The sequence below is a fragment of the Crocodylus porosus genome, unplaced genomic scaffold (genome assembly GCF_001723895.1).
Source record: "Crocodylus porosus isolate Cpor-Errol unplaced genomic scaffold, CroPor_comp1, whole genome shotgun sequence".
NCBI classification, from domain to species: Eukaryota; Metazoa; Chordata; order Crocodylia; family Crocodylidae; genus Crocodylus; species Crocodylus porosus.
The window spans coordinates 63849298-63874710 of NW_017728943.1; the positions used below are offsets into that span (position 1 = coordinate 63849298).

Sequence of the window (25413 nt, forward strand, 5' to 3'; positions counted from 1 at the left end):
TGAAGAAGGAGAAGAATAGAGTGGGCCACATAGTGAAATTGACAGGAACAAAGTATAAAGTAGAGACACGGAATGTGGGATGGGACTTAGAGCTATAGTGTTGAGTGTACCTGACAACCTTTGGATTGGAGACATCATCTAGCCAGCCTGTCAACCAGTTTGCGGGCTCTCAAAAACAACAAGAAAACATGAACTGTTTGGGCAGACCATTTGTCTCTACTTTACGTTAAAAAAAAAAGATTCAGAAGTGACAGTCTCTAATTCTCAATATTGCAAATAAAGCAAGTAGACCTCTGGATATAGTCGCATAAATAAAACAGCCATATGGATTCCTTTCAATAAGAAAGAATTTACTAGCTTCAGTGAAGACTACTTGTTCAAAAATATTTCTGGGTGAGAAATTATAATAAAACCCCCAGTCTTTTCACCAGGATATGAATATTTGGAATAATAGAAAAGTAGGGCTGGAAGGAACCTCAGGATTTCATCTAGTCCAATCCCCTGCTCAAGGCAGGACCATCATATACAAGTGTCTGTCTAGCCCAGGCATGGGAAAAATCTGGCCAGCGGGCTGGATCTTGCCCATGGAGGGATTTTGTCTGGTCTGCAGCCCAGAGGCCAGATTCTATTTCCTGGCAGTAGCAGCTCCTTTGGCTGCCTCTGCCAGGCCTGGCCCTGTTGCCGGGGCACCCAGGCCCATCCTCCCCTGCACCCACTGCTGGGGTCAGGACCTGTGCAGGCAAGGTGTGCAGCTGGGTGTTGGGATGGTGCCATGGGCCCACAAGGAGTGGCATCTGGGGTAAGATGGGCAGGCAGGGCCAGGGAGACCCTGGTATCACTGGGCAGTGACAACATTGGGCCAGGCCAGGGCAGAACCATGATCTGCTGCCCACACACCTCTGCAATTCCAGGGTCCCCCTGACGACCAGCCAGGAGCCAAGTAAGAAGCTGCTTCTGAGGCTTGGCGAGGATCATGCAGTGGTGACATCATGGGGTGGAGCAGAGCCATGATCCACTCCCTGCATGCCCCAGCCTGCAGAACCCATGGCCATTGCAGGAGTACATGGAGAGTGGATTGTGACTCTGCCCTGGGCCTGGCCCTGTGCTGTTACCACCCCATGATTCTGGGGCCTACTTGGTCCTGCCCACCTGTCTTGTCCTAGGCACCACACCCCATGGGCCCATGGTCTTATGGCTCTATTTTACCCTGCCCATGCAGGTCCCACCCTGGGAGGTGGATGTGGGGCAGATGGGCCTGGGTGCCCTGGCAGTGGGGCCAGGTCTGACAGTGGCAGCTAAAGGAGCTGCTGCTGCCAGATCAGCTGGGAAATGGAGTCTGGCTGCGAAGTTGTGGGCTGGGCAAAATCCCTCCAAGGGCCAGATCTGGTCCTTTTACCCACCCCTGGTCTAGCCTATTCCAGACAAAACTGCATAAGGAACCCTCTCACACATCTACTAAGGCCAATGTCTGAAAACAACAGGAACATCTTAACTATCCACAGGTAAAGTAAGGGGATGAAAGCACTCTCAATATCCTGCCACTGAAAGAGTAGGAAGTAGTTTGGTCAAATATGCTTTACAGATCCAAAGGAGAGGACCATGACCCCTGCTACAGAAGAAGAGAAATCTCCTCTTCCCATCACCTCCCCCCAGCAGTCTGTGCTGATCTGCCTTCCTGATCCCGAATATGGCTGACCCTGAGCAGAGGAGAAAGACCCTTTAGCCAGGAACCTGAGGATGCTTTTTAAATGACTGAGTCATCATCAATTGGGCATCAAAAGCAAAAGTTTGTCAGTACTAGAAACAAATGTTGTTTGTTATATCTTCATTGAAGATATCCTCCTTTTGTGGGTGTAGATGAAAAATAAAATGAGAGCTTTGTAATATAGTTTTATGCAAGAATTTTTTGTCATTTAATTTCAGGCTAGTTTGTGTCCTAGAGACTTTTTAAATCATAAAATTGCATGGAATTTGTACTTTTGCATGTTTATTAAGCAAGTTGTTATTCATTATAGAAAAAATTAGAAGTTGATATTTTGAACAGTATTGGTTTTGTTCATAATGAAAAAAATATCCATCTAAAAAGAATATTTTAGTCAAAGGTGGGCCTTTCTCAAATGGAAAAAATTATAAAAGTTTTCTTTCTTATGTATGTGTATTTGAAATCAATTAAGTGAAATGAGAAAAATTAGTAAACCACAATGTTTATTGCTATCATTAAGAAGTAATGAATGCTTATACTACTTGTTCTAGTACTTAAGCCAAAGCTAACAAGTGCCTCCTAAATCATATATGTAAGTTGAGTCTTGGGTGTTATTGGATGTCTTGCAACTAAAACCATGTAATGTTTTATCTTGTTTAATAGACCTATTAGTCTATATTTTCAATGCCCTCTCACTTTTGATTCATATATGAGTGACTGGAAACTACCCTTTTTTTAAACCTGTCAATAACTACCTGACAGAGCTAGCATACTCTAAATGCATATAAATCCTTGGGGTATTAGAGGCCCACTTGGCACTTATCAAAACATGAAAGTGATTTTATGAAATTGGGAAGTCATGCTATGCTTTATGGAGTCCAAAAAGGACACTGATGTTGCCTCTGTTGAAGGTGACCCAGTTTTAGAACTAACATTTCAATTCTGATCTAGTGCACTATAGACAAAGATTGGTAAAATGCTCTTAGGACTTTCAGCAGGAATCTTTCCACTAGCTTCAATAGGTTCAGGATCAGGTTCTTGCAATGTGTGCATGAACCATTCAAAAGCAAGGCTAAATCTAGGAGCCAACTCTGTGGAATGAAATGATTAGAAATGCAATATAAGACAAGAGATATGATGAACCTTGCCTTGCATAGGGCTAGTGCCTGTGTGCTTATGGTGTTAGTGTCAGGACATATGTCAGCAAGCAGGCTAAATTATTCCCGGCTGTTCTTGGTCACCTGACTGGGTGCCAGCAACCTGATTACTTCCAGCTGTCCCCAAATTCCCTGTACAGGCATGGCTGTCTGCTTATGAGCGACAGCTCTTCCAATGCCCAGCAGGCTACTTAAGATGAGATGCTTCTCTATTTAGTTTTGGGCTTCTACCTGTTGATTCCTAATTTCCCAGTTCATGGTTCCTGCCTGCTTGTCCTTAGGTTCCTGGGTCCCTCCTGTTGGCTTCTTGGCTTCATCGTTGTTCCTGCCACTAGTTCCTTGTTCCACACTTCAGCCTGAACCACCCTTGTGCTGGCCTCTTACAGATATAGCTGCCTAAACTAGACCCCCTGGCTAATGACTCCAGTTTGGATCCCTACTTCCTGTTTCTGCCTCGTGGTTCTACCCATGGTGACTGCCTGCCTGCTTCCCTTACAAATCTTGGCCTCCTGACCTACCTGTTCCTGATCCCCTTACTTTAGGTGGGACCCTAGCTTCCTGGCCGTATCTGTTTCTGATTCACTGGGTTGTGACCCTCTAGAACCAAACCCCAACTGTCTATGTCCAAGTTGTATCTGATCTATGTGCAGGAACATGAGAATTCAGCCATCCCTGAGCAAATTTCCATTTACAGTCCCTATCCAGGAGAAGAGATGATGGAGTGGAGAATGGAGTGTACTTGTTGCTCATTTTAGGAGGTAGTTCAGTCAATATGACAGAGTGGGAAAAGAGACCAGCTCAGGACGTGGTGTAAGGCAGGTATGAGCCATGCAATACACCCTTAAGGCAACAGGAGCCCAGCAGAGATGCAGAGAGGCCAACAAAGCCTACTAGTCTGAGAAGCAGAGTGGTGATTGAGGGGACCTAGGAGGGGCGTGGTGGTGATCAGTACAGGCTCAGGTGCATTCAGAGCACATGCACAGCCTCCCTTATATAACTTTCAATAAGAGCAAGGCATGGCAGGTGAATGATCAAAAGGAAGGGCTGCAGGTGAGCCAGAGAGGGGCCACACAGCCACCAGGGGGCATCACAACCACCCTGTCACCATGGGATGGCTACCAATACCCTGGCCTAAATCATCCTTTTGAGTATGATTATCTGGCTTCCTGCTCGAACAGGAGAAGGTGGTGTTACCAAACTTCTACTTAATAGCCCAGTAGTTATTGCATTCAACCAAGAAGTGGGCGATCTACTTGGTTCTTGGTCCTCCTCACCCTGAATGGGTTCAAATTTCTCTGGAGAGTACTTTCTTCACCAGTATGTAGATTAGCTGGGATAGGGGACATTCTCCACCCCTCCTGTTGAAGCTGTACTGCTGCTTCCAGTTGAGAAGTTAGTACTGACATAGCACAGCCCTATTTTGCACATAATAAAGATATCCTCAGATGCCTCTGAGGTTGACAGGGTTTCTCTTGATCTCGCATTTGGATTTAGGCACCTAAGTGCTTTTATGGTGTTGGCTTCTACTGTTGCTGATGGAGCAGAAGAGCAAGATCTGCGGTGAATGGGTGTGCTGCCAGGGCAGTTATTCAAGTAATGTTGTGAATTTCTGTTTCATCAACTGCAAATAGAAGAGAGCAGCATGATACTTAGAGGCATGTAGTGGTGTCCCTGTGGTTTATGCTCTAGTCTCAGCATGATGTATGAGATGTATTTTTGCTCTGGTTTTAAGCAGGACCAGCATGCTGATGTCGTTTTCAGACATTCAGAGCATTCTTTTAGACAAAAGGCTGAGCAACTGGATCAACCCCAAACAATACAAGTACATTTCTTCTCCTGATTCATAAATCAGAGAATATCTTACAGGATGAGAGAGTAAGGACAGAATTTGGGAGCAAGTTATGTAGCTATCAGGCTTATTTGTGGCAGAATGTTATGGCACATAAGAAATAAAGCATGAATGATTTGCGTGTGATGGAAATCTCATGCTATACCATTTCAACTGGGGCAAAGAGCATACCAAAGAAGAGTTATAATGATAGACTTCCAGAACACACTGTACTCTTTAGTCTATAAAGTGACAATCCAGCCAAAGAAACACTGCAGGCTGTTAATTGGTAACGTGAGAACCTTTCATGTGTAATTAATTAAAAGGGGACGCATTGTTTCTACATGAAAAATAGTCATCCTGAAGAGCACATAAAATATGCTAGATGCAGGTAAAAGAAAAGAGAGAATACTTTTAGGTTCCTATGCAAAATATGTCTCTAGACATGTAAATATACAAATCTGAATGAGAGAGAATTGTTCTCATAGTAATTAGTAGTAGTACATTACAAACAGTTCCTTGATGGCACGTCAAGAGACTGAACAGCTTTCATGTGAGGTGTTTGCATAAGATCTAGAAAATAAAGCGGGAAGACAGAATACTAAACACAGAGGTACTGAAGCATGCAGGACTGACACATTTATAAACCACTATCAAGAAGAGGAGGTTGTGATAGATGGGCCATGTCAGGAGAATGGGAGGAGAGCCCATCCCCAAGAATATTTTGTATACCAAGATTTGAGATGGCTCTAGAAAGTGGGGTTGTCCTCTATGGCAGTACTGCTATATGTGCAAAAACTATATGAAGGCATTCAGCATCAGCATAGAAAGCTGGGAGAGCACACAGAAACCTGTCCAATCTGGAGGGAGCATCTGGCACTAGGTGCAGCTAAACATGAAGTGGCTTTCATCCAGAGGAAGCAAAGTGAGAGAGAAGAAAGCAGCATGCTGTAAACTTGGACTCCAACTCAGATAACATGTGGATCTGTGAAACTTGTAACAAGCTGTGTCACTCTCAAATTGGGCTTGTCAGCCACAAGTGGATTCATAATGTGTCTGATTAGATCTCTTATATGTACATCATAATCCAGAGGATTGACAGTTGCCTACTAGAAGCAGTCTTCTACAGGAAGCATATTCTTTGAAGAGTGGAGGAGTGCAAAATGACCTCCTGTTTGTGGTGTCAGTATGTTAATTTCACTGTGAACCACTGACATTGTATGGAACTGCATCAGGTCTACAACCCCCACACCCTCAAACAAAAACAAACAACCCCTCATCCAAACCAAGGGCATTGCCAAAAAGCAAAAGTGTGATTTTTATATACTTAGTATATTGATTTTAATTTACACTGAGGCTTCCTAGCAGTTGATCCAGAGAATCTCTTCATAGCACACAGACATATTTATGAAAGGAGACTTAACTAGAGTGTACATTTCTCTTTTTTGATTTGGCCACAAGTGCAAAGAATCCAACTTTATTTTGAATTTCTGAGTCAAATTTCCTCTTGCATTGTGAGATATGTTTGGAGCCATAAGGTGGAGAATGAATCAGTTCTGACTCTCTGAATGCCAGTCCTCAGTGGTTTTAGCCCTGGCTCTGGTTCAGTGCAGAGCACTATATTTAATTGTCCTGTGCTGAGATTGTGAGTGGTAACAAAGAAGGAAAGGAAGAAAACATCTGCTTTTTCAAAGACCAGTTGATGTCTCAGGGACTAAAATGCTTCATAATCATATGAATCATAGTTGCATATCATCATGACAGAGTGGAATTAAAGTTGTTTGGGGGCCCAAATTGTGTACTTCCATAGTTAACTTGTTGGCATTTGTTTTGACTATAACCATGCTTCTGATTTTGGGTGTGTGCAAGTGTGGGGGGGTTATTAATGCTTGACTTTGGGTTTATCATCAATATAATTTTTTACCCTTTACTATCGTTCTGTTTTTCTCAGTCATAAATCCATGAAAACATATTTTGGGGGAAATTTATATTAGGCTTAATTCATGCATATTGAGGCAAACTTGGGTTTCCTGGAGTTCTTTTTTTGTGTGTGTAGTTATACCAAGAATGGTTTTGGTCATTGTATAGCCAATGAATGCCTTGGAAGAATTCAATGCGTGCAACAGAAGTGTAGTTAGTTTTGGATATTTTTCATTTTTGAATAGTCTCTATAAGTTAAAATCTTGTAATAACTATACATTCTTAATTTGCTATAACAGTTAAACACTTGATATTTGTTGCATACACTTGTTATATACTTTTCCAATCTACAACTGAATCCAGAACATTCATACTCAGGTTTTATTTAAAATATTATAAAATTTAACTGTGTGCTTATATGCCTTTTGAGATTTTTGCATGAAAGGCTTTGGTTCTGATTCATGTCCCATTTCTGTACATGAGTAATACAAATAAGCAAATGTACTGCATGAAGAAACTCTGCCTGAACCAGTGCTCAAAATAATTAAACAGAAGTTTATATAGATACAAAAGAGAGTTTCACTCACTGGTAATCTCTAGTATCCAAAAGTTCATAGGTCTGTATTATATCCCATTGAGTAAAAAAGATGAATTACATCTAAAAACAATATAACACACCTTGTAAATTCTGAGGAAGGTTGGTTGAAATGTTTAATCTAGACTATTTCTGAAAGATAACTTAATTATTTTGATTAAACAAAATTATTTTGTTGAAAGCATATTTTCCTTGTAAAATATTTAAAATTTAAAACCAAATGCTTAAAGCCCAAAACTTTTCAGTTTCTGGCTAAAGTATTTTGACTTTTTTATATTTCATAGTAAATTTTCTGTTGAATTATTTTATTTAAAAAATAGCTTAGGTTGAAATTCCGCATGAAAAATAGCACAGCTTTGAGCCCTGTGGTGTAGCAATCCCCCAGAACAATGTGATTTTTTGCTTAAGAGACAGAACTGGGACAGAGAATATCCGGTTTTCATTCTGCAGTATGCTTCCTGTATGACTGAATGAGTCACTTCAGAGGCCAATCCTCTGAGATGCTTGGACTTGAGAGTATTTAGTAGGGCTGTGCGAAACAGAAGTGTTCCATTTTGACCAGCGTTTTGACATTTTGACAGAACAGTGTTTTGCTTTGATGTGGAGGTGGGGAACTACTGCAGGCCTGGCCAATAAAGCTACTGTGCTACCAGTTAACAATTAATCGTGATTCACTCAGGGACCAGCTCAATACACAGTAGCTAGCTACTACATAATGAGTTAATGAGCATGGATTAACACCTACAAAACCACAGACTAAGGAAAGGAAATAATCAATACAGACAATCAACTGCCCCAAGACAGAGACAGTCAGTTGCACAAGCACTCATATCATGAGTTTTGTCTGTTAGCAGCTAGGGGTGCAGGCCCCCCGAGCCCCTCTGCACCTATCTCCTTAACATCTGGCAGGCTCAATGGCCGCAGAAGGGCCTAGCAGCCAGGCCTTCAGTAGTTTCCCCCACAGTGTGCCCCAAGACAGACACAGTTGCACAAGCACCCATGACAAGAGTTTTGCCTACCTGTGGTGAGAGGTGCAGGGCCCCAGAACCCCTGCACCGATCTCCTTGACAGCTGGTAGGCTTTGTGGCCACAGCAGGGGCTAGCAGGCCTGCAGCTTTCACCCTGCTGCACCTTAACATACAGTGTCATCCATGTCATGAGTTTTGCTTGTCCGCAGCCTGAGGTGCAGTTTCCCCCAAACCCCTGTGCCTATCTTCTTGAAACTTGGCAGGCTTCGTGGCCTCCACAGGGGCTAGCATGCCTGCAGTTTTGACCTTGCTGTGACTTAACACATACATGTGACATGAGTTTTGCTTTCAGGATTTGGGTTGCTGTTTCTCTGATCCCCATGCACCTATCTCCTTGAAACATGGCAGGCTTTGTGGCCTCAGCAGGGGCTATTATTTCTGCATGTTTTGACCCTGCTGTGACTTAACACATATACATGACACAAGTTTGGTTCTCGAGAATTTGGGGTGCAGGTTCTCCAACCCCCCTGCACCTATCTTCTTGATACTTAGCACATCTGTTGTTCTCAGAAGGGGCTACCATTTCTGCAAGGTTTATCCAGATCTGGCCAGAAAAGACAAAGTTATAGGCTGTTTCAACCTTCCCCCTTATAGCCTATGGGTGAAATGTTGAAACAGCATTGAAGCAGTGAAACTTTTCGACTTGCCTCATTTTGTTTTGAGGCTGTTTCAACCACATATGTTTCATTTCAATTTGCTGTTTCAGCCTCGAAACAGGTTAAAACCGTGTCGAGACAAAATTGGTGGTGAAATTTCGCACAGCCCTAGTATTTAGCATCTTGCAGGCTTGAGTTCTGTATGCTTTGTACCTCATGTTTCCCATTTTAAAATGGAGCTAATATGTTTATTAAGGACGGAGGTTATTTTAGCTGAAATGCATTCAAGTTTGTAAAGTGGTGTGAGTGCTGTTTTACTTTGTCTGCTAAAACTTATATTTGTGCACAAGAAGGACCTAACTTTTAATTCTCAAGATATGAATAGTTTCTTTAATGTACAAATCCCCTTCTTGCCTTTTCAATAACCAGTTTTATACTGTCTTCTTTGAAGAAACAGTTCATTGTGATCTTGGTTATGAATGTAAATAGTGAATTTTATAAGAGTTGCAGACTGTTCAAAGCTTCCTGGTATACATTTTTCATTTTTTTAGTTATTATAATTCCCATTTTGGAGGGTCAGATCCAGTACCCTGTACTCAGGCAAATCTCCCCTTGAAGTCAATGAAGGTTATCGCCAAGTGATTTCAGTAGGGGATTTATGTAAACAACAAACTAATATTTAATCTTGGTGGTAGTTACTCCAACAAAGAAGGGGGAAAATATATATAATTGAGATAAAAATTCCACTGCAGAAGGAAGATAAACTTGTTAAATGTCAAAAGCTTAACATTAGCAAAAATCCAATCAGAAGGTTATGTCCCTAACAATATACGGTGTCTATCCATCAGGGGCCATTTAAACATTTCCTGTTCCTGCAATATTTTTTGACTGCTGGATTTACATATATGTAACTAATTTATAAACAGCTCAAGTTATTTGTAATTTAGGCTTTGGAAACATCTCACCACGTACAGAAGGTGGAAAGATATTCTGTATCATCTATGCCTTACTGGGAATTCCTCTGTTTGGTTTTCTGTTGGCTGGAGTTGGAGATCAACTCGGAACCATATTTGGAAAAGGAATTGCCAAAGTTGAAGATACATTTGTTGTGAGTATTCTAAATATATATAGCCCTGGATGATACTTACTGCTCTAAATATAGCAAATTTGTTGAAAAAATAGAGGAAAATGATTAAGAAAAGACCTGACTGTTAATGTTTGGCAAGAGCGTTTCAAAGGTCTCTGTAGCTGAGCATGTTATCCAACTTCGTTGATTGTGAACTGGATGAAGTTCAAGATATTAAACCTTCAGATTTAGTTTCCTGCAGTAATTAAGGCTGGGAAGAGGAACAGGATCCAAATCAATCACATTTTCCTTTGTCCTTAAAATCCTCTAAAGTGTTGTTTGCTATAAGATTTGTCACCATTAGGAGTTAGGAGTTTGTTTTAAAAAATGACAGCACTGAACCACATAGAAGGAATTTAACCAGAGAGTTTGGACTAGAAACAAAATTGGAATCCTGATTTTAAAATTGTGATCTTCAAAACTCCACTCATCTTCTGCTTAATCCTAGGAAGACATATATCCAGAGATATTCTTTGTTTTTCAGATTTGTGTTCCCCATGTAGTTAAAATTCCCAGAAGCACTTTAGACTTGGCCAGGGCTAAGATGTGTGGTACTCTTCTCACATCTAAACCCGATCAGACTGTCAGCTGTTCTGGGATGGGAGCATTTTCACTCTCTCCCATTGAAGCTATTCTATTTTGTGCTAATCTAGTGAGTCATGCTCTCTCTCTTTCTCTCTCTGTGCCAGAATGACTCTTTAATTACTCCATAAAAAAGAAAAGTCTTCAATATCAGGGGCTGAAGAAGAGCCATTAAAGAATAATCTATAATTTGGGTGTTAGGGAATATCACAGGAAGTAGGAGATATGGATCTGAAATCCCTCAAGCAAGGGAAACCTTTCAGGCATCCAAGTCTGCCATCTCCTAGGTGAGTTCTTTAAGCTGTTGTATAAAAGAGGATGGCTACAGCATCAGCAAGTATGTATTCCAAGATAGGATAGAATCCTATTCATTTGCATTTTGCAAGAACAGTCTTAAGTATTCAACTCTAGAAGAGAGTTACCATGTATGAATCCTGAGTGGTAGAGGGCACTAGTAGCTGCAGCCCAAAATAATACTCTGGAACCCTGGAGGGTTCTATGAGCTCTCTTTTGTGAATCCTTTTCTGTGCTCCTAACTTTTCCCATACATTGCATAGGGAGCCTACTTCCTTAGAGCTGTGGGATTTTGTTATAGGATATGAAACCTAAGAATTTAGCATGGTTTCACTGATTCTTGATATGGCTGAGGCTTTCCTCCTGTTTATGCATAACTTTACTGAGAACTGGATTCGTGTTCAGGTTAATAGGATTGCTCACATGTGTAAGGTTACTCACATGCAGAACGGATTGAAATCTGAGTGAGTCACTCCTGTTTGTATCAGCCTTTCATCTACAGTAGCAACAGGGCAGAAAAAATGTCCTTTAAAGAACAGGAAAATGTAAGATTGAAACATTTGAGAAGAAAAAAATACTGGTGCAATTGCTAATCTCAAACATTCAAGACCCATTACCAGGGATCTTGGTTTTCTCTGATTAAAAAAAATCCCCAATTTTTTAATTAAAAAAAGGAATCCCAAATCAACATTTTTGTGTGATTCAAGTGAAACACAATAAACAAACAAACAAATAAATAAATAAATAGTGATGTTTCATCTGAATCATGGAAAAATGTGGAATTTGGGTTACCTTTTTATATCTGAAAATTGAGGATTTTTTTAAATCAGAGAAAGCCAGGTTCCCTGGTTATTACTAATACACTTTTTTACTCAGCTTTAATAAATTAAGATTATTGCAATCTTACATGATTCTGTGCTTTAAAAGATATATATATATTTGTGCTGTTACTACTCAGTCTATGCGCACAGGCTTATATGTCCAAAATGTAAAGAAAGGGCAAGAAAATAGCTAGGGCTTTGGCTAGAAAACTCCCATTTAGCTGTAAAGGAAATAGAATTCTATTCTGTCTTTCAGACAAGTAAGGGGAATAAAAGACCAGAGATTTTTGGTTCAAAGCCATCAGTTCAACCATAGACAGGTTATTGGTGACCAACAGCCATTTGCATTCAGACTTGGTTGAAATAGTAGAAGATTCCATGAGTATTTAGTCATCCATTCCACTTCTATTTCTCTTCAAACTCCATAAAACTCTATAAAATTATTGCTGCTGCAGAATATCAGTGTTTTAAAATTTATGATCAGGTCTATATGCATCTACTAGCTAGTTGTTTTCCTATGTGGAAAGGGCCCTGCACTCTTGCTTTGTTTTCCAAATCGACAGGTATCTATATCAGGGGTGGGCAAAATACAGCCCATGGTGGGTCTTTGTCCAGCCTACAGCAGGTCCTTCAGTCCCACCTGACCCAGCACTGCCTGCCCATGGTGCATCCTGCCACCCACTTGGCATGCAGCAGGGCTGGGGCAGCTCTGTAGTTGGACTGCCTTTCTAGGCAGCCAAGGCAGTGGCTCTTTCCAGCCACTGCTGCTGTTGGCCCCAGCCCTGTGGTACCAGTGGGGACCTATGTTGCACAGCCCTGACCTCACACAACCTGCACCTGCTCTGGGTTTATCCACCCAGGCTAAGCAGTGGCAGCACAGGACAGAAGCTGTTGCTCAGCATGTTGCCCCTCCCCCTCCCATTGCTGGCCATTCCCGCTGCAGCCTGTGCTGGGCTGCCTCGTAGCTCCTCTACACTGGCACTACTGCCTCACTGGGCAGCCCAGAGGTGGCAGTGATGGCTGTGTAGATGCAGGGCAGCCTGGTGTGGGCTCTGGGTGGCTGCAGTAGGAATGGCTGGCAGTGGGAGGGGGAGGGGCCACTTTTCCTCCAAGCTGAGCAACAGCTTTTGTCGTGCACCACTTCTGCTCAGCCTGGGCAGGTGAGCCTGGAGCAGGTACAGATCATGCAGAGTCAGGTCTGTACCGCGTGGGTCCTCACCAGTACCATGGGGCTGGAGCCAGTTGTGGTGGCAGCCAGAAAAAGCCACCATCACCTGGGTGGCCTAGAAAGGCAGTGCAGTTGTGGAGCTACCCCAGCTCTGCTGCATGCCTGGTGGTGGCAGGACATGCCATAGGCAGACAGTGTGGGTCAGGGCTGTGCCCTGTTTCCAGCTGATCTGACTTGACAGGGGTGAGTCTGGAGCAGGTGTGAGGCAGGCTGAGGCTTTGCACTGCTGACAGTAGTGGGCATGCCTCAGAGGGCATGTGGGCTTTGGGCTGTTGCGGGGTGGGAGCGGGTGCTGACTGGCTTAAGGAGGTATGTGTGGGGGGCTCCCATGTACACCCCACCATACCCACAAACCCTCCCCTGCAAACCTACAACCACACCCTCCCCTCCACACAATCACAGCCCACAAACAGTGCAGCCACCTGTACTCTTCCCCCCACAAACCCCACACCCCTCCCCACATGCACCCCCCACCACACACCCCATGCCTCTGCTGGGAGTCCCACTTACTGATATACACACACACACACCCTACCACACACATACACCCCCAGCTACACTCCCCCTACACACACCCCACAGCCCCCACAAACCACAAATCCACTCACACACACCTCCACACATCCCCACAAACACTCCCCTACACAACCCCCCATACCTATGCAACCACATTCACACATACCTCCACACCCTACATATACATACACACACACATGCACACAGACCCCCACAAACTGCATATCCCCCCACACTCCCTCACAATATAGAAGAATAAGACTTCATTTTGAGCTATTATGCAATCCCCTCTATAAACACCACACAATCACACACAAATCAGAACAAAATAGGTTTAAAAATAAAATGATATGTTGTTGTCAGTGTTTGATTTTTAGTATATAATTTTTTTTTCTGGTTTCAAGATGGCAAACCCCATTCCCAAAAGAAATACTTCTTGGATCAAGGGGAGGGACTTCTGGCATCAATGGTCAGGGTAAGGGGCAGGACTTCCGGTCCCAAGATGGTGACCAGGGGTTGGGGCAGTTGTCAAGGGGCAGAGCTACCTTTGTGGCCCTCAACAGCTTGTTAAGCGGCCCTCCACCCAAAATAATTGCCCTGATCTATTTGATGAAAACCCCAGTCTAAGTAGCACCAGTTTGTTCCCTTCTTGGCAGTCTGTTTGGCAATCTTAACTTCAAAGAACGGATTCTAAATAATTCTGTCATTCTTAGATTTAGTTCTCCAAAAGAGACTGAGAAATGTGGCTATACCAGCATTGGGAATTTTATATTAATATTCTCCAGCCTGTGCCTGTCTTTCAAATGACAGGGGAAAAAATATAAGAACAGGACCACCATTAACTCGTTAAGCACTTTGCTAATTTCATTGATTGTACACAAAGTAAGCTTTAACAATTCTATTGTCTTTAACTAAATACCTGGTTTGTGGGTGTAATCAGATGGGTAAAGTGCATCATTTTTATTCACAGTTGTTAACAAGCACAAAGATAATAGATGCATTTAATTGCAAGAGAAAATAGCAGCCACAAAATTAAAGGGTGTCTGAAGGCCATTAAAATTTTTAATCAGCCTGTCAAACTTTTGTTTGATTAATTTGCTTATCAGTTAATATCAGGGAGTGTAATAAATGCCATCCATTGAGACTGAAAGAAAATCATATAGTACTTACAGTTCAACATTGTTCAACATTGATTGTTTGCAAATGTTTCACAGAATATTGACATTTGGTTTGAAAAGCTGTTTCCCTGGAAGACTCAGAATGACAATATTCTATCTCCTCGGATGTCACTGCAGGTTATAGATTCCTAAGTACAATGACACAACTTGATTAACAGTAGATATTCTTTCTTTCCCTTCCCACCTTACTTTCTTTCATAGAAATGGAATGTGAGTCAGACAAAGATTCGCATCATATCAACAATAATATTTATATTGTTTGGCTGCGTACTGTTCGTTGCTCTTCCTGCGGTTATATTCAAGCACATAGAAGACTGGGACACATTAGATGCAATTTATTTTGTAGTCATCACTTTAACTACCATTGGATTTGGTGACTATGTTGCAGGTAAGTTTTTGTCATAATATTGTAACTCACCCTGAATCCATAAAATGTTATATGGAATTTTCAATAATGATAAATAATAACACTCTTGTTTATAACCTGATCAGTTTGTAGGTAATAGGTAAATAATACAAAGGCAAGATTTTAGCAAAGAGTTTGAAGCTATCTGAAGTTCTGCTTGACAGGTATACAAGGCATAGGTAGGCAGTGTTAAAATTGTAATTATTTGCAAGAAAAGAATGGTCTTAATTTATGTATCATAAATAACTTATTCCTGTGTAGGCTGCAGGAACTATAAAAGAATTTCCCTGCAACTAAAACTCTGGACAGATGTGATTCAATCAATAGGTACTATTTATCTTGTGAACTCAGGCTGGGGTCCTGTGGAAAAAATAGACTGCTCATATAATGAAAGACTATCATCATACATACCATGGTGGAGCACAATTGGGGTGCTTCCCACTTAGTGTGGGCTGCATCAGGCTGGAGAAGTGCCTGCAAGGAGGGCAGCTGGAAGACATCCCTGAGTAGCCATTTTAATGGGGAAGGTGTGTGGCAGAGTACCAGTGGGGTGCTCACCACTTAAGGCACAACTCACAGAAAACATCTGTGAGCAATGGGACATGATAATGGGGAGGTCAGAGTCAGGTGAATACTACCCTTTGATATCAAGGCGCAAAAAGGGCAACCTCCCATTTAAATAACATCCTAATTATTTGACAAAAAGGCATGGCAGGTGAGTAAGGTGGGGGGTGTGCCCAAAGTCAGGTGGGTGGGTGGCACTGTAACTGGGCCCTGGAGGTTGCCCCCTGTCACATACATACAAGGGGGACAAATTACGGTTGCAATCTTACTTTTTGCGTATTTGATCTGTCAGCCTTAAAACCTTCCAAGGATGAAGATTCCTCCATTCTCTCTGGGTACCCTGTTCCAGTGCTTTACTACCCTCCTCATGAGAGAGTTTTTCATAGTATCTAATCTAAACTTCCCGTGCTGCAACTTAGCTAGGGACAGACATTAAAAAAGCATGAGCCTGAATTGATTCAATCTTTGCAGGTTAGTTCAACCTGACTAGGCTAAATCACTTTGTAAATGCACAGACATCCCAGGCATGCAGATATGTGCCTGCAGTGGCTCAGGCTAGAAGCAGGGGGGGTGGGGGGAGGGGAGTGCTAGACTCTTGCGCACTGCTGAGCTGAGGGGGCATGGCCAGGCTCTGGCAGGATGCTCTGGTTAGGGAGGGGTTCCCTCCCTTCTGACCAGCCTAGCAGGGAATTGATAATACAGTGTTTACCACTCCTAATTCAGTGTTTATCAGCCCATTAAAAAAACAACAGAGGGACATTACCAGCTACCTGTTGATTCTCCCTTTGTCCTGTCTGCCACAGAATGTAGGCAGCATGTGGTCTGCTAGCTAATGCGTAGACACCTCTCAGCAAGGTAGAGAGGAGGGGGGATTGTGAGAGAGAACGGGGGGTGGGGGGAAAAGCCTGCAGTCTGCTGGAGCTGCAGCCAGGGAGAAAATGGGAGGGGACAGCCCTGCTGCGGAGCAGAGAGCCCTGCCCAGCCAAGAGGGCATGCCAGGATGCTGGCGGATTCTGGTTTAGCTTAAACCAGCAAAGGGTCTGGGACAGACATTGCATAAACTGGTTTGACTCAAATCAGTTAAGTCTGATGCTATATTCCACCAGGTTTATCTCAAACCAATTTCAGCCATTTTCAAACTGGTTTATGTGCACTTAACATCTGTTCTGTTACAGGTTTAAACCAGTTTCTGATCACTTAAACCAGTTTATATGTAATGTCTGTCCCTACCTAGCCCTTGAAACCACTGCTTTTTGTTCTGTCAGCTGCCACCACTGACAACAGTCTAACTCCATCCTCTTTGGAACCACACTTCACATAGTTGAAAGCTGCAATTAAATCTATCTTCAGTCTTCTCTTTTCCAAAATAAATAAGCTTCTCCTTCAGCCTCTCCTTATAAATCATGTTCCCCAACCCCCTAACCATTTTTTTACCTTCTTCCTGTGAAATTCCCATTGCTATATCTGTTCAACTCATGATGCTTAGAGTGCACATGCCGGATGGCTTTATCATGGTGTTTAGTGTCTATGCACCTGCCCTTTAAGCTAGTGATGAAGACAAGAATGTTTTCTACCAACAACCTGGAGAAATTGAGAAAACTCACAGGAAGAAGACCATTATAATACTTGGTAACTTCAATGCAAGAGTTGAATGTAGTTTTGAGAATTGGTCTGCTATTCCAGGCAAACATGGAATTGGTAATATAAATGAAAATGTCAATCGAGGAGTTAAAACTCTGTGCCAGTCAAAACTTATCTATTACCAACACCTACTTCACTGGGTCAATCATAAAAAGACATTGTGGAAGAATCCAAGATCAGGGCACTGGCACCGATTAAATCTAGTACTGACAAAGTATAACTACCTGAAAGAAATCCTGCACATGAGATCTTATTACAGTGTTGACTGTGACACTGACTATGTCTCAATCTCCTGCAAAGTCAGAATCAGTGACAAAAAGATCCACTGTTGCAAAACTACCAGTTGTCCTCAGACTGATATCTGCAAGCTAAAGACATAGAAAGATGCAAACTATTCAGTGAAAAACTGTGAAAGCAAGTTTACATAATAACTCAGTCACTGATGCTTGAGAAAGCTTCAAGCTATCTATCTAGCCTGTGTGAACAGGGAACTATTCAATTCAAATTCAGCCAGTTTGGATGCCAGAGATTCGATTTGGAGATCCAAATCATTTTTCTGATTTGATTTGGCTGAATTTCTTCAGAAGATTAGGAACTGATTCAGAGATTCGACCATAGAGTATAATGGGGAATCAATGAAATATCTGTAACTTTGTTGCCTTATGGCTAATTTGAATGAAACTTGCAGGGATGGTAGCTCCTACTGCGAGTATGACATGTTCCAGGATTCAAGGTGATAGGTTCAGGGGTTTCTGGGAAACTGCACCTCAAATCCTGAAAGCAAAACTCATGTCACGTGTGTGTGTTAAGCCACTGTGGGGTAAAAACTGCAGAGCTGGTAGCACTTTCTGAGGCGACAAGGTCTGCCTAGTTTCATAGAGATAGGTGCAGGGGTTTCTGGGAAACTGCACCTCAAACTGCTGACAAGCAAAACTCATGACATGGATTAAATGCCTTTAACATCAATAACAGGGTGAAACAGAGATGTGTCTTGGACCCTGTACTCTTTGAAATTGACTTTTCATTCCTGCTTCTTCATGCATTCAAGGGCAGCAGGGAAGAAGATGAACCTTGTTATCAGAACCACAGAATCAGAATTTTATCTGAGAACCTGTTCATTCCCAAAAAGTGAGCAGAAGGAAGAAAACAAAAGAATATGGGAAAAAAGGGAGTAGCAAGTAAACTGTGAAACATGCAAAAGTAATACAGACATAGACATATGCAGAGACGACTCAAGCAGGGTGCAGGGCCCAGGGCAAATCAGCCTGTGCAGGGCCCCACCCCTGGATGCAAGGAAGCTGGTGGTGGATTCAGAGGTGGTGGAGGGAGGGGGGGTGCTAAGTAGCCAAATGTGAAGCTGGTGGCAGCGGGGAGTCACCACGCTGCTACATCTGGCTCTGCGGGGCCCCCCAAAGCATGGGGTCTGGGGCGATCGCCCCAATTCGCGCCCCCATCCCCACCCCCGGGACAGCCCTGGACATATGTATTATGTATCACAAAGATCTACATAAACATTAAGACCTGGGTAGACAAAGTCTTTGCTGGGATGATATATTTGGGTATGGTCCTGCTTTGAGCAGGGGTTTGGGTTAAATGATCTTCTGAAGTTCCTTCCAACCTAATTTTCTATGATTTCTATGGTTCTATGACCTTCCTAAGATAGATGCAGTATCTACCCATGTAGCAGTGTATCACTGCAAGGCCTGTTCATGTTTCACTAGGAACATAATGTGAAATGGCCCACTTAGTTGTAACTGGAACATTATGTATACTAGTAATTTTTTCAATATATTTTTTCACATTTTCCTTTTCATGTCCCACTGAATATAAGAATTTGTTCATGTCTATATTGTATCATAAAACATTTTATTTTTTATCAGCAAACACATTTTCTTTCTTTAGAATTTCCTGGCATGATTTTGTTCTCTGATTAGTACCTCATTTTATGTTTTCACCATTAACAGGAAAATAACTATTTTTTTATCCATGCATATTAATGTGTAGGAATCTTTATGTAATGAATATAAACTAGTATATATATCAAGTATATAGTACACATATATATTAGTATGTATGTGTATATAGTATATCAACATATTTTAGTACATATATATACTATACCACTATATCAGTACAGGCTGTGTGTAGATGAAACGGGGCCCCTAAATTGAAATGGTGGGTTTAAAAAAACCCAAACCTTTAATTGAGAGCTGATTAAATCTCCATGCCATGCACACACCCTGATGACTTACCTGCCTCTTCGGCAGGGAGGGGAGGGTGTTCTGCTGGTGGGTGGAGTAGTACCTGGGCTGTAGTGGGGGCTCGTGCTTCCCTCTGTGGCAGCAGCAGCACCCTCCCCACCCAGGTGGCACGTGCCCACAGGCACCCAGCTTTGGGTGGTCCCGGGGGGCACCACAGCCATGGAGGGAAGCACTGGGACTCCTTGCAGCTCAGGCAGGCAGGCTCCGGGGGTGGGGAAGGAGAAAAGCTGCATGGAGCTTGGTGCTTCACTCTGTGGCTGTAGGGGTGGCAAACTAGAACTTCTTCAAGGAATTTTAGTTTGCTGCACCCCAAGTCATTTAAGGTGCATTAGGTTGCCGAATTTCCTACAGCACCTGGAATTAATGCACAATACGCCGCCGAGGCATGCACACACCTACACCATTAAAGCAGTGGAAGAGCATTTAGCCCGCTTTAAATTGTCATGCACACACGCCTCTCGTTTCATCTACACATGGCTGTATATGCTAATATATACATATACTATATGTATATAACTAGTCTGAATGTATACTACTGACTTGTATTAGTATGGAACCCATAGGGTTAATACTGATTGTCAGTGCTTTTAGAATAATGGGATCCAAGTTCTTTCTCCACTGAAGGTGTGAAAAGACATACTGTGCTACACTATGACAGATAAAAATTTGGCTGTGAATTTGTTATATTATAATCCTTGGGTTGTAGCTTAGTTTATTCTATTTCATGACTTACTCATTTTTATATTCAGATTTGAAAAAACAACTTATAGAGTCTGCATGCCTTTTTGATGGCAGGAAGCCTCCAAGAGTATGTCCAGATGAGCACGGTCATGTGGTATGTGGCACCGCAAACACGTTTGCAGTGCCACATACCACACAGTCCAATGTTCTTTGTGCCGTAAGGGGGTGCTGCCTGTGCATGTGCTGTTCTTTTTTTTTTCCTTGGGTTTTTTTGACCCCTGGATATCCAGGGGTCCAAAAAAAAGCTGCAGGAAAAAAATGGGAGTAGCGCATGCTCAGGCAGCACACACTGCTGAAAAGTGGAGTTAGGTCTCTTGAAGCCAGGCTGAGGCTGCTGGCCAGGCTCTGCCCAGCAGAATTTCTGTGGCTGCAGCCCTGGGAGGCTCCCAGGACCCTATGTAAGGCTGCTGGCGCTAGCACAGTGCTGGCCTCAGCCTCCTGTACCACCCCTGGTATAACTTGCTGCATGCCAAAGTGAGCATGGCACAGGTGTTCCCCAGTGAAAAGAAGCAGTGGTGCAAGGAGCATCATTGCTACTTGTTCCTGGGGAACCACATATCCATACACCCTGGATGCACCCTGGTTTTTATGTATTAAAATATCTTATTAACTTTAGCATCTTTTGCTGAATGCTCCTCAAATTCTTTTCTGGCCTGTATTATTTCATTTTTACACTTGACCTACCAGAATTTGTGTGCTTTCCTGTTTCACTCATTCAGGCTCACTTTCCAGTTTTGTTTTTTTTTTGAAGGATGCTTTTTAGCCTTTAATTGCCTCCTTAAGCCTGCTATTGAACCATGAAGAGGTTTTACTGGACTGCTTGGTACCCTTTCTGATTGTGGTATACATTTTTCCAGAACCTCTAAAACAACTTCCAAGCTTCCAGCAGTCCTTTACATTTTTGATTGTTCCCTTAAATTTCTTTCTCATTAAGTTTCTAATTTTTGTGTAATTTTCTTTCCTGAAGTTACATATCCACATGGTAGCTTTTTTTGACTTACTCCCTCCAGCCAGAAAGTTGAATATGATTGTGTTATGGTCACTGTAACAGAATGCTTCACCAACATATGTCTTGAACCAGGTCCAGTATGTTACTCAGGATTAGGTCTAGAATTGCTTCTTCTCTTATGGATCCCAAGATGAGTTGTTCTAGAAAGCAGTCTTTTATCATGTCTAGAAATATTATTTCCATATCTTGCCCTGATGAGGTGTTTACCTGGTTTATGTGAGGATAATTGAAATATCCCATTATTATAGATTGTCCCATTTTATTAGCTTCTCTAATCTCCCTGAGAATTTCATAATCACCATCACCTTCCTGTTCAGGTTATCGTGATCACCTTCCTATATTGTTTTTATTCAAGTATGAATAAAGAAGGAGGAATGGTACTATATGTTAAGGATATTAAGGATCAGAGTGGGCAATTATTTTGGCTGGAGGGCTGCTTAATGAGTTTTGGTGAGCTGTTAAAGGCTGCAACAGTAGCTCCACCACTTTACAGGTGCCCTACCCATCTTGGGGCAGGAGGTCCCATCCCCTAACTCCCCTGACCTTTGCCACTGAAAGTACTCCTTTTGGTTGCCTTCTTCAAACCAGAAAAAACCCAACTTCTATACTAAAAGTCAATTTTTTACTATAATGTATTTTAATTTTATTTCAATATACATATATTTCCTGATTTATGTGTATTTCATAGATTCATAGATGTAGGGTCAGAAGGGACCTAAGTAGATCAGCAAGTTTGACCCCCTTCCCTGGGCAGGAGAGAATGCTGGGCTCCTATGACCCCAGCTGGGTAGTTGTTTCATAGACTTCATAGACATCAGGGCTGGAAGGGACCTCAGAAGATCATCGAGTCCAGCCCCCCGCCCAAAGGGCAGGAAGTCAGCTGGGGTCATAGGATCCCAGCAAGATAAGCATCCAATTTGCTCTTGAAGGTGTTCAATGTAGGTGCTTGAACCACCTCCGATGGCAGGCTATTCCAGGCCTTAGGGGCTCAGACAGTAAAGAAATTCTTTCTTATGTCCAGCCTGAAACGGTCTTGTAGTAGTTTATGACCGTTTGACCTCGTCATCCCTTGGGGTGCTCTGGTGAACAAATGTCCCCCCAGATACTGGTGGTCACCCCGATAAACTTATAGGTGGCCATCAGATCACCCCTGAGCCTGCGCTTTTCCAGGCTAGAGAGCTCCATCGCTCTCAGCCTGTCATCGTAAGGTTTGCGTTCCTGACCTTTGATCATGCGCGTGGCTCTCTTCCGGACTCTCTCAAGCTTCTCCACATCCTTTTTGAATTGTGGAGCCCAAAACTGGATGCAGTACTCCAGCTGTGGCCACACCAAGGCCGAGTACATGGGGAGAAGGACATACTGGGGTTTGCTTGAGAAGCATCTACGGATGCAAGCCAGTGTTTTGGTCGCTTTACTAGCCGCAACATCACATTGCATGCTCATGTTCATCTTGTGGTCAATCATGACCCCCAAGTCTCTTTCTTCTATAGTGCTAGCCAGTGTAGCACTGGCGAGCCTATAAGGATGCTGCAGGTTTTTCTTCCCCAAGGTGGAGAACCTTGCATTTTTTGGTGTGAAACACCATCAGATTCTTGTCCTCCCATTTGCTGAGCTTGTCTTCTGGCGTGGATGCTTTGCCCCAAAGTTTGGTGTCATCGGCGAACTTGGCCAGTCTGCTCCTTACTCCAATGTCCATATCATTAATGAAGATGTTGAACAATATGGGTCCAAGGACAGAGCCTTGAGGGACCCCACTGGTCACAGGACACCGTGATGAGTGACTTTCATCAATTACTACCCTCTGGGTCTGACTGTAGAGCCAATTTCCTAGCCAGTGGATCATGGTGGACCTAAGGCCACAATTGTCCAGTTTCACCAAGAGGTGATCATGGGATACCAAATGAAGGCTTTTTTGAAGTCAAGATATATGACATCAATCTCTTCTCCCTTGTCCAGGTCAGAGAAGGAAATGAGATTGGTCAAGCAAGATCTACCTGTGACAAACCCATGCTGGCTCCAGGCCACAGTCCAGAGACTGTATGCCATCAGGGACTGTGAACAGGAGATTGACTCCTACTGCCAGGCCCTTCTGCCCTGGGAGCCGGAGGGTAGACCACTGTCTCCCTCCAGGACAAAGGAGGACTCCAGGACCTCCCACTCTGTCCAGTCAGGGGCATGGACCAAGGTGGTTGAGGGCCCTAAGGCCCGCCACAGCAAGGCCCCTGCCCTGCCAGAGGTTAGCAACAGGTACATACCTCTTGATGCTCTAGCAGAGCCTGCTGAGTTGCCAGCTCCCACAGGCAACACAGGCTCAACTACAGCTACCGTCCCCACTCTCCCCAGGACAAAACGTAAGGTGTTTGCTGTGGGAGACTCCATCCTGAGGGGGACTGAGGGGGCAATCTGCCACCCTGACCCCTTATTTCAGGAAGTCTGCTGCTTCCCGGGGGCCCGCATTCGGGACATTGCGGAGAAGATCGCAAAGCTCCGCCAGCCCACAGACCACTATCCATCGTAGTTGTGGAACACTGTAGGCATTGTGGCACATCTGATCTAATACCACCAGGTGATATTACTTACCCTACAGGATATTGTTTTACAGAAAGAGTCTAAAAGAATGTAAAAGCAAGTAATATTATATTATTAAGTCACTCAGAAAGAACTGGATTAACATTATAAACCATTCTTTATCATCTCAAGGCTTGACTACCCATTGCATGCTTTCTCTGGCATGAACTCATTTATTTCTTGGATAGAGCAGACTGAAGGTACATGTTATAATTTGCTTCATATTCTTCAGCAGCTGCCCATTTAGGTGGAATTAAGATGCTACTTACAGGACATAAATCCAAGATGGCCTAGATTTCTGTTACCTTAGACTGTTTTCTTCCCCACAAGTACTTTTACTGAATGGCTTAGTCCGATTGTCCCCAAGAATATAGTTTGTTATGATCCCTTAGTAAGCTGCCCCTTCTGAGACCCTTCTACTGCCCCCTTAGGACACACCTTAAAATGACCACCCTATGCTTCTGTTTCTTTTTGAGACGCTACCTATATCTATCATCCAGTTACTATTTGGGGCTCTGGATTACCATCCCTGGTTGTCAGCAGTGAAACCAGACTGAATGGGCTTTGAACCTGTAAAAGTTTGTAACAACAGCCCGTTGCAACAATAATAGTAACACAGAAATAGTTTTGTCCATGCAAAGCATGATTTGCTTACCCAAGGGTACACATAGTGAAATGTATTTAAAAGAACACATGGAGCTATCTGTGTAGTATTCCCTTGCAGCTGCTAGGCTGATGTGACTTAGTGTTGGTGCCCCACTTCCCCTTGAGGCCCAAGTTATAACCTATTTGCTGAATTCCCTGGCTCTCAGTCAGTCTGCTTTGGTCCATGGGGTTGCTTTTTTAACAGACTTGCATCTTTTGATCTGCAGGTTTTCTCAGCCTTGGTCAAACAGCTATGTCTCCATCACTGGGGCCAAGGAGTGCCTCTTCACAGTCCTGTACCCGGCTATAACCACTATAGCCTGGCTATAACCAAGTGTGTGATGATGTGCTCCGTATCTAGGTCAAACCATTGGCTTTCCTGTTTATTTCCTTTCACATTCAGTCACCTTTTTAACTTAACAATGTAACAAGTAACCCGTCATAAACACAGGTCATGAACATTTTTCATAAAAATACTACTACCCCTCGTTTCCAATTCTCCAGAGTCAGAAGTAAGCTAATCTTCATAGAGACTTCTCATAATACTCTCAAGGACTGCAGTTGCTATAGTGTAAACTAACTCATTATCCTGAAATTTGCTTCAAAAAACCCAACACTGGTGGGTTTTCTTTGTCTATTAAAAATATATATATTCTGAAGGAAAAAAAAGGATCATTAAAAAAAGTTTCCATTTTGTCTCAAAGATTGCTTTTAAAAATACCAAAAAATTTCATTTCTTTGAAAGTAGTTTTTAAAAAAATGCTCACAATAAGGGATGTTTAATCCTGAAGTCTGTATTAAGATCAACTCTCTTTTGAAGTTTTCTTCTGTTACTTCAGTAACTGATATAGAACTGAGCCAAAAGAACCATCTACTGGAGGGCTTCATTTATCCAAGACAAATCTAAAATCATTTCAAAGGCAGCAGCAGTATGGATCATGTCATATGCCCTGATTCAAAACCTCATTGCAGTCACAGAAATATTCCTATTGATTTCATTGGACTTG

The 25413-nt window shown here is 42.8% G+C and overlaps 1 protein-coding gene across 1 annotated transcript in view; it reads left to right on the top strand.

Annotated features, from left to right (window-relative positions):
* KCNK2 (potassium two pore domain channel subfamily K member 2) overlaps nt 1–25413 on the top strand; it is a 143354-nt gene that overhangs the window by 79711 nt on the left and 38230 nt on the right. Inside the window, exons 4-5 of the mRNA XM_019549471.1 lie at nt 9774–9934; nt 14773–14959. Coding sequence (XP_019405016.1) covers nt 9774–9934; nt 14773–14959 — 348 coding nt within the window. The remainder of the gene's footprint in view (nt 1–9773; nt 9935–14772; nt 14960–25413) is intronic.